The sequence below is a fragment of the Physeter macrocephalus genome, chromosome 8 (assembly GCF_002837175.3).
Source record: "Physeter macrocephalus isolate SW-GA chromosome 8, ASM283717v5, whole genome shotgun sequence".
In the NCBI taxonomy this organism is placed as follows: Eukaryota; Metazoa; Chordata; class Mammalia; order Artiodactyla; family Physeteridae; genus Physeter; species Physeter macrocephalus.
Genome location: NC_041221.1, coordinates 47998204 through 48016151, shown reverse-complemented (window position 1 = coordinate 48016151; position 17948 = coordinate 47998204). Strand labels below are relative to the sequence as shown.

At 41.9% G+C, this 17948-nt stretch overlaps 1 protein-coding gene across 1 annotated transcript in view; it reads right to left on the bottom strand.

Moving 5' to 3' along the window:
* Positions 1 to 17948, bottom strand: part of EGFLAM (EGF like, fibronectin type III and laminin G domains) — a 176045-nt gene that overhangs the window by 42378 nt on the left and 115719 nt on the right. Inside the window, exons 8-12 of the mRNA XM_024123207.1 lie at positions 7372 to 7478; positions 6457 to 6775; positions 5691 to 5791; positions 4328 to 4428; positions 2140 to 2284 (exon numbers count right to left, since the gene is read on the bottom strand). Of these exons, the coding sequence (XP_023978975.1) occupies positions 2140 to 2284; positions 4328 to 4428; positions 5691 to 5791; positions 6457 to 6775; positions 7372 to 7478 (773 nt within the window). The remainder of the gene's footprint in view (positions 1 to 2139; positions 2285 to 4327; positions 4429 to 5690; positions 5792 to 6456; positions 6776 to 7371; positions 7479 to 17948) is intronic.

Below are 17948 nucleotides of genomic sequence, written 5' to 3'. Positions count from 1 at the left end.
TTACAGTGGATTTTAAGGATTAATTATTTGCCAGCCACTGGCATATAGCTTTCGTTAGAAGAATTGAGTGCCCTGTTGGCTTATTTCACCAAGATCCTCAGGATTTACTTCTTCTGGATCCCTTCCTCACACTTCTGGCCCTATTCCCTGATCCAGGACCACAGCAGGAGCCCGACAGCTAAATCCTTTTCTCCTTTTTTGGAACATTAAGCGCATCAGAGGGGTGGGTAGCTCCTCTGAAACTCCCTTCACAACATCCCAGGCAACAGTCATTGAGCCTAACCTTTACCTTCCTCTAATGAGGACATGTCTTTGGGCCTCTGGAGGCTGCTTTGCCTGCCTATGCAGAGAACTGGTGGTATCCTGGAGTTTGCAGCCCCCTGGCACAGCCCTTAACAAGTTTTAATGGGTGCTTAAGTGTGAAAGTACAATTCCCTTGCTTTGGGTTGGCCTCACTCCGTGGTACTACTTACACTCCAGAGCTCCCCTGTGGGATCAGGCTAAAGCCAGATCCTGATGAACTTTGCCTGAGATCTCACTCTTACTGACTTCTGCCCCTCCCCCGTTCGTCTTAATCCCCTCTCTTACAGGTTTCCTATGGGATCCTTTTCCAAGTGCATCATTTGCATAAGACTCCTCAGCTCAGGTCTGTTTTGGGGGAACCCTGACTTAAAACAGAGTCACTATCTCTTGAGACAGTTTTCTCAAACATTCCACATCTGCGGTCCTGCTTATACAACTTGCTTAGCAAGTCCTGGTAGTAGAGAGGCAGATGTTGCCCTGAGTAGCCACAAAATTATATGCTTTTTGTAATTAATGCTTACATGCATTAAAATCATATACTCTGAAGGCAGTCCTCTTCGAGGAATAGAGTCCCTGTTAGAGCACTGCAAACTACACACATAGGCACCAGAATAGAATAGGATTATCACCTCCATTTTCCTAGATGCTACGCCTCTATTAATACAGCCTATAATTTCTTTAGCTTGTTGTTATCACATGGCCCTATTTATTAACCTTTATTGAATTTCCTTGTTTTAAACCATAAGACATTTACACATGTGTTACTTCTGTTACAGCTTCTCCACCTGTATTCATGTTAGTATTTTGGACCCAAGTTCAAAGTTTCTTTATTCCTGTCAAATTTAATTTTAACCATAGTAGGCCTATTGTCCTGGCATTTATGTGATTCTGCAGTGCATTTATCCCATCTTTCCCTTCCTTAGAAATATATGCATATCTGCATAAATGATCTTCCTGGATTCACATTCACTATATTTGGATTCTTGTTCTTTTAGAACCACTGGGATTCAAATGAATGAGATTTATTTTTTCTATTCTTTTTTTTTTTTTTTTTTTTTTTTATCAGCAAGTCATGACCCTTAATATAACATGTCTTGTCAGCAAAGAATAGTGAAGAGCCCGGGCAAGGAGAAAGCTATACACATATACACAAAGGATTTCTTGCTACTTTTTCCCTCAGAGGATACAGGTACCTGCCTGATTAGAATTACAGGCTCGGTTCCTTGGCAGGTTGCTAATCCCAACTGTTTATTCTAAACACGGTCCTAAAATTGCTCAGAGCATGACAACTATGTGAATACCTAGGTGATCTGCCAAGTAGCCCAACAGTTACGCTGCTTTACCACTTCCTATAATCATGGCCCCCAAAAGGTGGATGAATGGATTACTCCTGAATATTGAACCAAGTGAACCTTTCGGGACGATTTTCTAAAGCCACAGGATTGCAACACCTCTGCCGTAAAAGCAAGCTTTGTGTTTGCCATAATAATGGCTTCAATTCTTCCAATATGGGCCTTCCTCCACCCCCTGGCATTGATGTCCTTGTAGAAAGAGAACATGCCCCGGGCACAGAACCCACGGCACGTCCCTGTGCAGCCAGGGCCGTGATGCTGGCAAAGTCATCCTCCTCCTCGGTAGATGTGGGATGGACACGTGCCCTGAAAGCCCACCTAGAGTGGAAAGCTGGCAGGGGCACATCAGAGCCAGGTTGCATGGGTTTGCCATGAAAAGCAGCCCATCTGCCAGGGCTGCCAGCTCTCTGCAGTGGGACCCTGCCAGGGTGCTTGTGGTGCGTGCTGGGCAGGGGGGCAGGCAGGGAGTGAGGCTCGCACTCACCTGGGACTGGCCTGTCACCGGGGTGCCATTGTTCAGCTGCAGCAGCCCGTTCAGCCCATCTCTGTAGAGCGTAACCGTGTGCCAGCCCCCTAGTTTGATTTTGGTTTCACTTACGATGATGGCAAGCCCAGTTCCACAGTTAAACCTGTGGGGGAAGAAAAGAAAAGGAAAATTCTTAGATCAACCAGTTCATTGTGTTTTCAGACTCCATGGACATCACTTCCAGGGTAATGGCTTCTTTGAGAGCCAGTCTGTTCAGAGTTAGGTTTACAAATATCAAGAGCTGTTTAAATCTACACACGGAAGAGCTAGACGCCTCCTTCCCTGGGATCTCCTCAGCCTGGCTGTCTTTAATCTGCCCATAGAACCTTTCAGTGTGGGGTCTCCTTTAACCCAATTTTCTCTGCGGCTTAGAGAATCCTGGGCAACTACGATCTTTCCTCTCCTTCAGCATCCTTCAGATGCTGAACATGGACTCAAGGTGCAGAGAATTAGAGCTTGAATTATTCTGCTTCCAGGGATTTCTCTGGGGACTTCCCACAACTCCCAAATGACAGGCTCAGTGATGTTAATAAAATGTTAAAAAAAAAAAAAAAAAAAAAAAAAAAAAAGAAAAGAAACCAAGTCTTCACACATTTTGACAAGCTGGCCAGCACTGCCATCTGTGTTCAGCTGGGCCTGAGTGCAGGGGTGGTTTCCATGGGAGTCTCCAGCCCAGAGGGGATGTGGGTGGAGAAGGAGCATTCTCAGACAGTTGCATTATTCTTGTTTGTTTTTTTTCCCAACCTCTGTATGGCCTGGGGTGCCCTCTGGTCACTATGCCTGACATGTAGGATTCTGACCTTTTCCAGCCAACCTCCAAGCAGCCACCATGCCACGTCCCCATGGGTTCTGAGACTTGCTGGTGAGGAAGGAAGCATGGTGGGTGCTGTCCTTATCAGGATGTGCACTAATTGCAGCCCACTTCCCATGGCCTCCCTTTGTCTCCTGATCCTCAGTGGAGTGGAATGGGGTGGAGAGGCGTTGCAAAACAGGCTCACGTAGAGGGGGGGATCTCAGGATCACGCAGTAGGAGTTGCGGAGATGGAGAGCTGCTACCAGCAAATATCCAGCAGGGCTAGCGGGAGTCAATCAGATCCTCCAAGGGTTAGATCCGCATAAGGTTAGGGCCACTGCCCCAGATCCTGCTGGCTGACCTCAACCTCCCATCAATCAACGCATTTAGCAAAGGATGTGGGGACGGCGGGGTGGGGGCATTTTCTACCCCACGTGGGACGCTTGACAGTCTTATCCTTGGTAACCAAAAGTAATTTTTGTGCTAAAATAGTCAAAAGATAATCATGGTTGGTGCTTACTGAATGCTTTTGCTACGGGTCAGGCACTGCTCTAAGTACTCTTATGTTTTAATGCATTTAATGTTCACAGTAGTCCTGGGAGGAAACAGGGGCTCGGAGAGGTTAAGTCACTTGCTGACGGTCAGGCCGCAGGAGAATGGTGTCATGAGGATCTTAATCAGTGAGCCATGGAGAAGCACCCCGCTGATCCCCACCGTTTGTCCTCAAATAGGTGCCGTGTGCACCTCCACGAGGGTGGTTAAAACACGCACACGTCCACAGAACTCTGCATGCAGAAAACCACACATAAACCAAAGGTGGCTTCCAAGGTGCGTTGGGACACAAATGATCAGGGCACAGGAGGTAAGTCAAAGAGTCCACCACAGCCCTGAGGAAAGACGAGGATGGGGTCTGAGACTCTGGAAACCCTTAGGAGGCTATGGGCTTCTCTCTGGGCTCCGCGCTGTCAGCCGCCTCTCCGCAGGGGACAAGGAGGAGGTCCCAACCTTCTTCCCAGCGCATCCACCAAAGCTCCAGGAGAGAAGGGACTCGATCGCTTTGGCTCACTGCCACATTCCCAGGCGCTGCAGCAGTGCCTGGTACACTGTGGCAGCTCAAGAAGCATTTGCTGTTGAGTGAATAAATGATGACAAGGTTCCAAACTCAAATTTGAGGGGTAACCCTGCCATCCTGATACCCCAGTATTTATTTAGTAAACTGGTCCATGCTCATCTTATACACACTGCTCCTTTACTTACAGGGATCCATCGTGTATAGAGTTTGTTCACACTATAAAAAGGAAGACATAAGGTAGGGTAGTACTGAAAATCGGAGGGGGTTTTGGCAGGAGTTACCTGAACTGGAGCGAGCGCTGGATGACAGCCAGGGACATGAAATCTCCCCTCCCGTGTTCATTCTCCCCGCAGTAGAGCAGCAAGCCATCCTCCGCCTCTGCCTGTTATTATAGGAACGAAAGCCACACGAACAATGAGCGCTTCTTCTTCCATAAAGGGCCACCTGGAGACACTCGTGAATACGAAACTTGAGCATCTCCACTGCGTTCCTATTTACAAGCATGCGGACTCCAATTACTTCCCAGGTACCTAGTCCCAGTTCACTTTCAATAAACAGAGGGCAGCGATATAAACAGTGTGTGAGGAATTTTGCAGGGACGTGAGAGGAAGGTGGCCCCATATCTGACCCACTCTTTACTTGGCTTCATGGATCCACCAGCAGAGGCTCTCGGAAACCATGTACACAAAGACCGCAGTCACACAGGGGCTGCTCTCATGCTCATCAAATTCTATTCTCAGCAAAGAGCATTTTAGTGTGTCCTTTTTTAAAAAAAATTTCCCATGCAAATTTGCTTCTTTCCTTCCATTAGGAGAACATGACAATACAAACAGCCCATGGACTAGTTGAGTTTTCACCCATGTTGTCTGTCCCAGACTGGGACAGATCATCTTTTGGACCCTCAACACTTTGACCGTGACCTGAAGGGGACTTGTTTCCACCTCTCCAAACCTTTTCCTGTCATCTGAGATACCCAGAAGAATCACTTTAAGCTGAAGGCAATGAATTCTGATCCACAGCTGATTCAGATCAGAGAGCATCTATTGGGCCTTTACTGTGTGCCAGGGTTGCATATAGTCATTTTTCTATCTGTTCAGTTACAGTCATAATAATGAACGTTGTTTGGGCTTCCTTTAAGAGGAATTTGGGGCTGGAAAAATGCATTTATACCTTCTGTAATCCTGGCCTGAGAAGTGTCGCTCTTATGAGTGTTGACCGAAAAAAAAATGCACAACCTAAAAGTTGAGAATTATGTTTTATTTGGTGGACTTGCTGTGGACTTTAGCCCGGGGAACAGTCCCTCAGAGCTATTGGGCTTAAGTCCTCAGCAAATTTGCTGAATAAAACATAATTCTCAACTTTTAGGTTATGCATTTTTTTTCAGTCAACACGAGCAACATGTGTGGGACCCAAACATTCTTCCTGGGAACCTTCAGGCCAACCATTTCCATAGTTCAGTAACATACAGAACCCACCCCCCCTTTGCTGTCGCCCTTGAGCGTGTAAGTGTGCCCATCGTTCTCGCTAACCTGTGAATGGGTTTACCCCCCTGCTTCGTCTCCCCTTCTCCTCCTCCCTTTGATGTAGCACACTGCTGTGTTAAGGTGTCCAGTAAGCGCTCATCAAAGGTTTAATCCTTCTTACCCTAAATTCAAGAGTAATTTGAAATGCCTGATAAGAGTTCTTCAAAGTTTCAAAGGTTACATAGGAGTGGCCAAAGAACCGAGGATACTGTATAACAATATCTGAAAAGAGAAAAAGACAAAATAAAAGAATGCTGTTTCCTCACTTCAAATGCAAAAAATCAGTACACACCATTGCCTGGATGTCATTAAGTAAAAACCCCTGATAGTCTGTTAAACCTAGCTTACCATCTTCTTCACTCTACTCTTTACCCCCAGGATTCTCATTCCCGGGGACTTTGAGCTTCTGAAATTCTTAGGGAGAAACTGGATCTTTGGAGATTGTTACTTACCACCCTAAAGAGAAATCAATGGCTTTAAGGCCACTGACACCGGCTTTCTAGCTGTACATCTGTGTAATATAAGTTGGCTCAATTATTATCCTTCTTAACCTTCATGCACATGTTTCTGCTGCATTTTCTTAGTAGAGGGGTGATAAAAGTAAACCCACCCCCAAGATGCCATCAGGATGATTTATTAACTGCTCCAAAAGGACTACATGTTTGGCACATGTAAGAATAGGGCTGCTGTCTAACTGGAAGCAATGGAAGTTGCCTCACATTTGCCCTGTGTAGCTAACTAGCTAATTTAGTGACAACAACATGGGAGAAGGGGTTTATCTTAGAAAAAGGACTTGAACGAACCACGTGTGGATGCAAAACTGCCCTCTGGCTCCCAGTAGGGCCAACCCACCACCATGTTCCCCACCCCACCCCCCAAGGGCCTACCTTCTGAGCAGCTCTCACCACCTTTGCCCAGGTTGCAGTGGCATCGAGAGCCCCCCCAGGTGTAGTCAGTGACACAAAAGCTGTCAGCAGAGCAGAGAGTTTCATCACAAGACACGTCAAAAAGCCTTGGCATCATAGCTGCACCATTCTTCCCTTTACTTTCCACTGGAGTGGGCTGAGGAGCCACCTCAGTCATGGGGAGAGATGCTGGTGTAGCGGGGACAAGCCTAGAAATGGTCATTGGGTTCGATCTGGGCGCCATCTTGGATTCCACCCAAAATTTCTTATTCCCTTCTTTGATAGCAGGAAGCGGTTTAACCTAAAGACAGAGAAGGAAAAGAAGTTCAGGATTAACACAGAGCACAGTAATTAGACTGCCTTATTTATAGCTGACGCCTAATACTTGAAAATATAGTCACTTTTGATACCTACCAAAACCTTGGAATGTACAGAGGGCAAATAGTACTGACTCCAGTTTATGGATAAAGAACTTGAGTCTCAAGGATTTTAAGTACCTTCTATATTACTCAGAAAATCAGTGCTAAAGCTGATATTATGTGATTTATTATTATTACAATATCACAAAGATGCATTTACCTTGTCAAGGAATTGTTCATTTCCTTATAAAAACTAAGTTTATAAAATTTCACTTGGTGGGAATCTAAATATGTTTTTGCCAGATTGTGAAGTCAGCAGGCAGGAGCTGACTACAGAAGTACATCAGCATGGTTGGTACCTAGTTACTATTAATTTATGATCACCTGGTGCCTAATAGTCAGAGGAAATAAATGTGTTAAAAGCAAATAAGCCAATTTAACTAAGTTTTAAGTAAAACGTTAGTGGCCCATTGACTAAATCACCTTGTTCATCAAGGAAACAAAAACACCCAGGTTTTAAAGCAGTACTTTTAGTTACCTCCTCAAAGGAAATATCCAAATCTAAGTCGTCTTCATATGCGTCATCATCCTCGCTGACTTCTGTGTCGGTTATATAATAGAGCCCACTTCCCGATTCCTCAGGGCCTTCACAGAGAAAAGCAGCACACGGCAGTCAATACATGCCTTCGCTCCCTTTTATATGCTAACACAGCCACGTACAGAGCTGTGCTGAATGGGTGGAGATGTAACGGAAACACACAAGGAATTCAACACAAAAGAGGATGCAGCACTGAGCAAAAAATATGAAAAACATTTCATCTCATAAGTAGTCAAGGAAATGCCTGTTAAAACCAGAAAGAGCTGCCATCTTCTACTGACAAGACTGGCAAATACAAAAGCTGGGCAATAAAAAATATCACCAAGGATGGGATCGATGGAGACTCATACTCTGATGTTAGGTGTGTAAACTGGTACATCCCCTTTGCAAAACACTTAGAAATATTTAACGAAGTAGAATATGTTCATACCTTTTGATGCAGCAATGTCACCCCAACTTAAAAATCTGGAGAAACTTTCCCACATGGGCAAAGAGACATGTGCATAACACATTCATAGCATCAGAATTTGTAATTGTAAAAAAACCCAACTTTGCTATTTTTATAATATCAAGTAATACCCCCAAGATCTATCAACAGATAATGGATAAATGAATTATAGTATATCTATGGAATGGGATACTGTGTAACACAGGAAATGAATAAATGGATATTTAAGGAAGCAACATGGTTTAAGCTCACAAGATTTCATGCAAAAAATGCAAGTTGCACAGGAACATATCCAGCTTGATGCCATTTATATAAAAGTCAACAGCAAGAAAAACTATATATTATTTAAGGATATATATATATATATACAGTTGTCCCTCTTCCCTTGGCACCTGAGGGGTGGTTTGGGTGCAGGACCCCCTCAGATACCAAAATCTCCGGATGCTCAAGTTCCTTATATAAAATGGCAGAGTACAGCCGGTCCTTGGTATCTGTGGATTCTGCATCCACGGATTCAACCAACCACGGACCAATATGGACGGCCGACTACATTCAAACCCTTAAGAAGAGTAAGGCAAGGACCAAAAATACGTGGGAAAGGTTAGAAGAGGGATATGAATGAGGTGTTACACACAGGGGCCTTTGATAGTACTCTATAATATTCTACTTCTTAAGATAGATGCTGGGTACCCATGAGTGTTCATATTATTTTTAGATATTATATAAAAACATAAAAGTAATATCACATATATATAAAAGTATATATATATATATATATATATACACTTTTGACGTATGAGATATTTCATTAAAAGTTCTTTAAAATAAGAAAGAGACATTATACTAGAGCAAACATTCCCACACCCAGAAAAAAAAGGGGCCCTGGGTGGCATCTTGGAGGTCAACCATTTCCATACCTCTTAGCTGGACAACACGATCTTTCAGAACTGGAAGGTGGGCTGAGAAAAACTCATAGGGGACAATACAGGGTACTGTTCTTTGGGGGATGGTCAGATTAACATTTTTCTTCAGGTGTCATCCACAAAGTCTACTGATCCACAGCAGTCCTGAGTTAGGCTAGACACAGGAAGCCCTACCCCCAGGATCTGAGAGCCTTTCAAGGTGCTGCTCCATAGCGCCCCCATTTCCTCCTGGTGGCTTTGGGTAGAGGCACAGGTACCAGCTGCCTTCTCTAATCCAGTCACACCAGGCACCAGGCTTTACGGCTGTAACAACTCTGGCAACAGAAACTGACTTTTGTAGGTCATCAATGCCCATTAGTTATTGAACGATTAGTTTAAAAAAGAAAAAAAATGACATTAAAAACGTAAATTGAACTTAAAGACAATTCTGCTTTCGGCATAAGCTAAGCCAAACACCTTTCTCACAAAAGCAAACTCACCCTCTTCTAAGCAAAGAGCAAGCAGATTGAACACGGAACTAAAGGAAATGTCAGAAAGGGAGTGTGGGATGCCTGCTCAGGGGGCACGCTGCTGACCGGATATCTCCTCCTGCACCAGGAAGAGGGAGGCGTGGTCGGCAGGTGATCCAAAGACATCGGGGAAGGTCCTGTTCTCAGGTATCAGGCACGTCTTGGTGGAGGTGTTCTCACTACCTCCACACCAATTCCCCAGCTTTATTTAAAAGAGCCCACATGTCAGCTGAAAATTCAAGCCTGTTGATGTCGGATTTATACCTGGATGCAAATTCTCTTAAGCCACCTGCATCCAGCCAGCACAGCTGTGTGCCAGATGTCTTCACACAAAAAGCCAGAGGCCCTTGAAAACAGCTTCCCCTCTCTTGTCTCTCTGTATCTTTGTATCTTTCTCCCTCTCTCCCTGCCTCTCTCTCTTTCTCTGGGTCTCTTTCTTCTCCCCCTCCTCACTCTCCATTTCTATCTCTGCCTCTCTCATATTTTCAGAATGCATGAATTTCACTAGAAAGAATTCATTTGGTAATAAAAGAATTATGTAGCACATGCATGGAGAGACCTGGGTTTTATCTTCAGTAGGTGGGCCTCCGTACCTCCAGGGTGTTCACCCTTGCCCTCTGCACATTCTAGCCATTCTTGTACTATTCTCATCATGTCAAGATTCTCTGCATTTCATCTTATAATACTCTACCTGGAAAAAAAATCTTCAAAGACCCCAACTGCCAACAAGATAGATGTCCAGGCTCCTTGGTCGAGAATCCCAACGATCACAACTCCTCTTTTTCCTCCCTTCTCCTACCACCATTTATTTATTGAAACCTACTGCCTCTCTCCTACTGCCAGGTACTGTTGTTTGCTTCATATCATACATTTCTAAACTTTGCAATAATCCTGAAAGGTAAGTGTGGTAAATTTCATTTGGTAGATAAGAAACTGAAGTCAGGGAAGTTAAGTGGTTTGACCAAGATGAAAGCCTTTGTAACTGGCCAAGCCTAACTCAAAACCAAGTTTGTCTGGTTGCTGCTTTCCCAGGGCCTGTAGGAGAAGAAATCACTGTGGAGAGAGGAAGAGCCTGGGATTTAGAAAATTAACATTTATTGCTCATTTTGACTGTGCCAAGAGCTTTTCATAGATTGTTTCTGTTAATTCTCACAAAATCCTGTGAAATTGGTATTATTACTTCCATTTTACCGTGTGAAGGTATAAACTGAAAAAGCTTAAATAACTTGCTCAAAGGCACACAGACAATAAACAGCAGCAGTAGATTTATCCTTGGTCTCTTTTTTGATTTCATCATGCCACTTATAATCGGACTCAAATCATGGTTTTGACTCTTTTTTTCCCCTCTTCCAAAGTCTTAATGGCCAAACTGGTTTACCAGTTGACTTGTGAACACATCTTGTGTTTTCTTACCCCAAGACTTTGGTTAATGCTCTTCTCCACATCACCTTCCTTTTCCCTCTTCTGTGTCCTTATACATAGTCTACCCACCCTTCCAGCTGCATGCATTCTGTGGAGACAGAGCTGAAGGTGTATCATCCAAAGACCAAAATCAAGTGATATTTTAAAAAGAGAACAACAGACTCTTCTGGAAAAAAAAAATGGTGACTCCAGAAAAGATGGAGCAGCCAAGGCCTGTAGGACATTCTTCCAACTCCTCCTGGATCGCGCCATCCACCCACGAATATATGTCCCTAATCATGAGCTCAGAATAAGCTTCCACAGTTTGTTGAACTCAATGGATATTTAAGATGGTTTTTACATCTTCTGGACTGCTGGCCTCAGAATGTTGCCCTTGTGTTTCTCAACTCAATTGTGAACCCACTGAGGGCAGGAACCATATTTTAGACTTCTTGATATGCCTCCCCATCCTCCATTTAACTAATACTTCACATACTCACCAAAAGCCAAGGCTTCCACTAGGCATGGGAGATACTACCACAGTGCTGCACTATAGTGGGACTTTGTCCTGTCCTGGCCCAGCTGGTAAGGCCTGTTTAAGTGGTGGAATATTGGGGACAAATCCTTGTATGGTGAGACTTTGCCCCCCAATCCAAAGACATTCTCCCCAAACTGCCACCATTCCTGTCTCTTTCCCCAACTCAGAGCTAGAAGTTTAGAGCTGGAAGAGGACTTAGACACCATCCAGTCCAAAAGTCTCCTTTCATAAATGTGGAAACTCAGGCCACAGAAGAGAAGTGACTTAAAACCAAGGTCATACATCTCATTAGTGGAAAATTCAGGACCAGAACCAGACCATATGACTCTTAGTTCAATACGCAAAATAACATACACATGTTTTGACACCGAGTATCTAATATACTTTAGCCAGAAGGATAGAGAGGAACCAGGGGTTGGAGTGTGGGTAACTGAGTTCTCGTCCTGCCCTTTAACCCACCCTAGGAAGTCTACCTTGAAGGAAACTCTTAGAGAAAAAGGACCACAAATGCATTGTTGCAGCTATGAAATGGTACCATGATGAGAAAGGAAATGACTCCAGCTTCTCTGCTCATTTTGACAAGTAAAATAAGGCATATATTGTTCAATGAATAAGGTTCTTTGGTCCTTATAATCATTGCTTCTGTTTGACACTGCATATAACCTATCTCTTTGAAGCCAGAGGTTACTGCTCAGTTTGGGGAAACAAAGGGTGTGAGATAAGGGTAGGATGAGATGTGGAATTAGAAGGACTTAGAGTCAAAGACATCTTGACTTTTGTAGAAAGACCTTGGAGATCAGCTAGCACAAGTCCATTTTACAGAAGAGTAAACTGAGGCTCAGAGAGACCATGCGACTAGCCCACAGAGACAGTTCAGTGGCAGAGCTGGTCTAGAATTCTGGACTCCTGATGCTGCACTCCAATACTCTTTGCAGCATCTCTTCCTGTTTCTCATAATTATCCAGGCTAATTGTCATTTCCCATTTTTAACAGGAAGGCAATGAGCAGAGAGAGGACCAGACACAGTATGGTGTGAAGACATCTGGAATGAAGTTCCCCACTCTTGCTTCCTGATGACCCCACCACCTCAGATCTCAAATCCATGGCTTCCCTAAAGATTTTACCAATGCTGTTTCTAAGTGAGCACAGAATGTACAGTCCAAGCCACTGATAAGAATTCTCTCAGTAGCCTGGGGTTATTGTAATTAAAGTGCATAACTCATCTCTCTCTACTTGATACTTTGTTAATTAGGAAAAGAGAACATTAAAAAGGAGTCATTTATTTAGAACCAGAATAGTCAAACCATTAACTGAATACAAAACAAGTTCAAGGGTTATTCTACTACAAGGAAAAATAATATAGAAAAGACAAATTTCTATTACTATATTACAGGATGACTTTTATTAAAAAAAAAAACCTGTATGCTTGGTTTTATTGAGGTGTCACCGGTTTTCTATAAACAGTAAGTTTCTCTGATGCATCGTGGTATAGTTGGAAATACCCCTCGTCAGGGAAACCAAAAATTGAGAGAGGGATGGACACAAATGACTGTGTGACCTTGAACGAGTCATTTAATCTCACCAGTTCTCGTGTTTTCTAATAAAGCAAGGAACTGGACTGGATTTGATGACCTGCTGGCACTAACATTCTGCGACCCTAAAGTTTACACTTTTAATTCAGACACATTGCAAGCATCTGTTACTCCAAGCGAAGTTTGAAAAAGAAACAACTAGGGAATTTCACTTATGTGGATGAAAAAAGGAGTTAGTTCAGCATGGAAATTACATGCCTTGGGGATTGTAACTTTGTGTTCAATAATATAAGCCTCCCAGAAGATGTGAGTTATCATTTATCAGAATTCATCTTCATTCATAAGGACCAGGTTGTATTTGGGTCTCTTTTCTTAACAGCTCTTAGCAATGATGAGAGAGGAACACTTATTCTTCACTCCTAAAGCTGCAATCATGAGAAGAGCTTCCTGAAATACTGTTGAATGCTCGTCCAACCTTTTCGCCTCCCTACAGAGGGAGAGATAGAAACTTAGATGCTGAGTAGAAGCATTTGGTCCATATTTCTGAACTGAGTGAAGCTAATCTACCAAAGGACCTGGGAGAGGGACGAGGAATTTGGGGCAAATTTGGTCTCTCCAACCTTCCCTCTCTACCTCGACAAGTGGAAAGCAGTGACCTGGGCAGGTGTGATCTCTCTGCAAACCCAAACTTTCCCCCAAGTGGGTTCCATAGCCTGGATTGGGCAAAAGGGAGTTTGCAAAAGGGAGCTTGTGCCTTAGAGTAAACTATGTTCTCTGATCTAGCCTTTATCATAAACAAGGACGAGGACGGCATTTGATTCTTTATCGTCTGAGTTTGCTGTCTTATTTCTCAGTTGGTTCAGAAAGTGGACAAAGAGAAGAAGTGTTATTAGTTGGGCATCCTCAAAACCCCAACATCAGCCTTGGCGACACAGGGACTCAGAGGCTCTGCAAGAATGCTGAATGGTTTCCTTTGCTCCTCCTTTTCCCACAAATAATCTGTCTGGTTCTTTTCTTTCCACCTGAGCGAAACTAACACATCCCAGGGTACGTTTCTGTGGTGGTAAGGGTGGGCTGGTTGGGAGAGAATGGCTCTAAAGAACCAGCTATAGGCAGATATGTTTGCTCTTTTCATGCTTCATGAAACCCTTACTTGACAACAGCCCAAGAATGGCATCCTGGGCACCAAATGACTTCTAGAGCCCTCACCTCAAAACTCCCCTGGCTCCTCTACCTTTATGATCTTTATGCCTGCACACACAGAGGAAGCGTCAACTGCATAATCCCTGTGGAGTGTTGTCTTTTGAAGAACACAAACCAGTCAACCAAGCACAACCCACTGTAGCCTTCTCCCTTGGAGTCTCCCTTTCTAAAGATAATGGGGCTGTGGAAAGCTAAGCAGATGGCCAGAAACCAAGGTGTTAGGTATCTGTTTCTCTACTACCTGCTGATGGAGGAGATACATAGGCAAAGCATAACGCGAGAGGTGGCTGTGAACACAGCAGGACAACCTACGGCCATGTTTTCATCATGGTGTGCTGAAAATTTCAGGTGTGGAGTCTTTGTAACTTCAGAGAATAGTGAATACTAATTGGTTGACAACATTCTGTGGGGATACTCAGGACTTGAGGTGGAGTGGGCAGTGTACAATTTAGATAGGCAAGTAAAATATTTCTAAACAGCTGAAATAGTGGCTGGCAGGGTTATGTATACAGCAGGCCCTCAGTACGTATTACTTAGATAAGAGAGTGAGTGAATGACTGAATGTTCTCTATAAGAGCTAAATCTTCTTACAAGGTGCTCTGCACATGACAAATGCAAAAAAAAAATGTTTGTTGAAAGACCCTAGCTTTAATCTGGTCATTGGCAATGCTGTAAGTGTCTAATCAGTCATTTTCACTGGGAGTTTAGTAGTAATTCTCAAGTAACTATTAATAACAGAAAACTACTGTCCATAGTGTCAGGAAGATAACAGGGCTTAAAAAGTGAGAGTTTACTCTCTCTCCACCCCACCCCTCTCTTTCTCTTTCTGCAAGATAATTTGACAGTATATACCAAGTGTTTGAGTTATTTGATTTTCTGATTCTACTACTGGGAATTTGTCCTAATAGTCAGGTGTATAAAAACATTCATTATCATTTAAACATTACTTTAAGAAATTTAATGGCATGTTCTATGTTCATGGGATGAATTTATGTTTGGAAATATGGAGGTCATTGGCTCTCTTTACATGAGTGGTGGGATTGGAAGCAGATTGGAGTGAGCTGAAGAGTTAATAGGAGGTTGGAAAAAAAAGTAGTAACAGTTATGTAGACAACACAATAACTCTAGCCTGAAGGAAAGCAGAGAAATGAGATGGTAGGTGGAAGGGTTGTGGGATCCAGGAAGTCTTTTCTGTGAGTGTGGAATACATGGTTTCATCCTGATGAGAATGATCTAGAGAAGCAGAGAGTGAAGGATGGATCATGTAGGAGAGATTGGGGGGCAGCAAACAAAAAACAGATGTATTTGGTGTGATCTCCAGTTGGCTTAGTATTGTACAAGACAAGGCTTGGTTCAGATCTTGCACTTGGGAATCAGGAGGTAGAATAGAGAGATTGAGATGAGAAAGAGAGAGGAGACGCAGCTCGCCAGTGGCTCACAATCCAGTGAGGAGGAAGACACATGTATCCACAACTGCAGGGCAAGATGACTGATGCTATTGTGAGAGTGAGCTCCAGTGTCTCTGTGGGTTTTCTGTGCTCCTTAAAGTGGCTTCAGAGTGGAGCACCAACTGTGGTTCAGTTCTCTTGTAGGTATTCTGATTGGCAAATGGTTTAAACCAAAGACACTTACACCCTATCATCCCTCTTCTCTCCTCTGAGAAAAGGTGCTAGGAGAAAATAATTACCATCATGAAATTCTGTGTTTGATTAAATGATTGTTCAGCAGTGAGAGTGAAACAAAAACATGATTGCAAAGCCTGAGAGAGTTTGTCCCTAACAAACCTTCAAGGATTTACTGAGAAGTATACTTCAGGAAGAAGAAGGAAAGAGTAAGATACAAAGGGTAGTGGGCAGAGAAACTGTATGGATAAATCTAAACAAGTGTTACTGTAAAAATAAATAAATAAAAAGCCTAAACTTGTACCTATTAAACAAAGTGGAACAAAAATGCTGAAAAGTAACATGTAAGACAAGAAGGAATTGATTTGGATCGAAGCTGCTAAGGTCCTTTTATTGTTTGTGAAGACGGTAATAGATGTTGATTAACTTTAGGCCATAAAAGTTTGAAAGTTAACAATTTATGGGTAGTAAATAAAAGAATATATAACTTCTTCCCAATGGAGAGGAAAGGGGACTAAGAAAATATAGTCAATTCTATATAAGACAGGAAAGGAGCAAGGATAAAGACCCCCCTCTCCAAGAAAATGGAAAAAGCAGAGTAAATAGTACAAAATAAGATGGTAGAAATAAATAAAATATGTCAACAATTATAATAACTGTTAACGTAAAAAACTCGCCATTTAAAAGACAGTGCTTGTCAGATTGGATTTTTAAAAGTTAAGCATTAGGTTGTTTCCCAAAAGTACTTAAAACATAAGACACAGAGAGACCAAATGTTTAAAAAAAAAAAAAGTAATAGATGTTTCAAGCAATAGCTAAAAGAAAGCTAGTGGATCTACATTATTATTAGACAACACAGACTTTAAGGGAAAAATGAAGTATTATTAATGATAACAATTGTTACTAAGTAATGAGTAAAGGAACCATCAGGAATACAAAACATGTAGGTATCTAATATTACAACCTCATATATATATCAATAAAAAAATTGATAGAGGTGCAGGGAGATATAGTGGAAAATTTTAACATATCTCTCTCAGTAATTGTTAGAGCAAGCTGATAATATAGAAGATTTGAACAATGATATTAAAAAGCTTGATCAAAAGGACATATATAAAACCCTAGACACCAAAATAAGAGGATGCATATTTTTTTGAAAAGTACATGGGAAAAGTGCATGAAAAGAAAATTGTAACCACAGAAAAAGAAAAGAAAATTCCACAGATTCCAAAAATTTAAAACAGACTTCTAAATATAAGAGCCTTGGGAATAAATCTAACAAAAGCTATGAAGGACTTTTATGAAAAAATGTGAAAAGTCTATTAAAAGCCTTTGAAAAATATCCAAATGAACAGATGAGATATAGCCATGAAGTGGATGATTCTATATCACAGAGATACTAATTCCTCCATAATTATTTATAAATTTAATATAATTCTAATTTTAAAAATTCAACATAAGTCTGATTTTTAAAATCCCTTCAGGGTTTTTCACCGTATTGGAAAACTGATTCTAAAACTTATATTGAAGAGCAAAGGGTCAAGAACAGACACTTTTGAAGAACAAAGTGCAGTAGAATTACCTACCAGATATCATGACTTTATAAAGCTGTAGAAACTAAGACAGTGTGGTATCCTATTTTATTTTATTTTATTTTATTTATTTATTTAGCCGCACTGTGTGGCATGCAGGATCATAGTTCCCTGACCAGGGATGGAACCCATGTACCCTGCAGTGGAAGCACGGAGTCTTAACCACTGGACCGCCAGGGAAGTCAGTGTGGTACTGATAAAGAAATAGACTATAGAACTCAGGAACAGATTCACAGATGTATGGAGATCTGATACATCAGAAAGATGCTGTTGCAAATCAACAGGAGAAAAGATGAATAATTCAATAATTGGTGCTGGAGCAAGTGGTTGTCTGTATGGGAAAAAATATTAAATTAGGCTCCTACTTCTCCATACCTAAAACTAAATCCTAGACACATTAAGATTCTAAGTAAGAAAAGCAGAATTTTCAAAATTTTAGAATAAAACAGAAGATTAATGACCTTGGGGAAAGGAAGTAGTTTTTTAAAAAACACACAGAAAGCATAAATTATAAAGAAAATTGAGATATTTAACTACATTAAAAAATACTTCTATTCAATAATTGATATCATAAGTGATATCATAAGTGAAGTGAAGGATAAGTCACAGACTAGAAGAAGATATTTGCAACACATCATTGGCTAAGGATTAGAATTTAACTCTACATATATTAATGCTTATTAATATTTATTTATATGTAAATGTACACTATGTATATAATTAAGTACATGTTTATTCCAATAAAAATA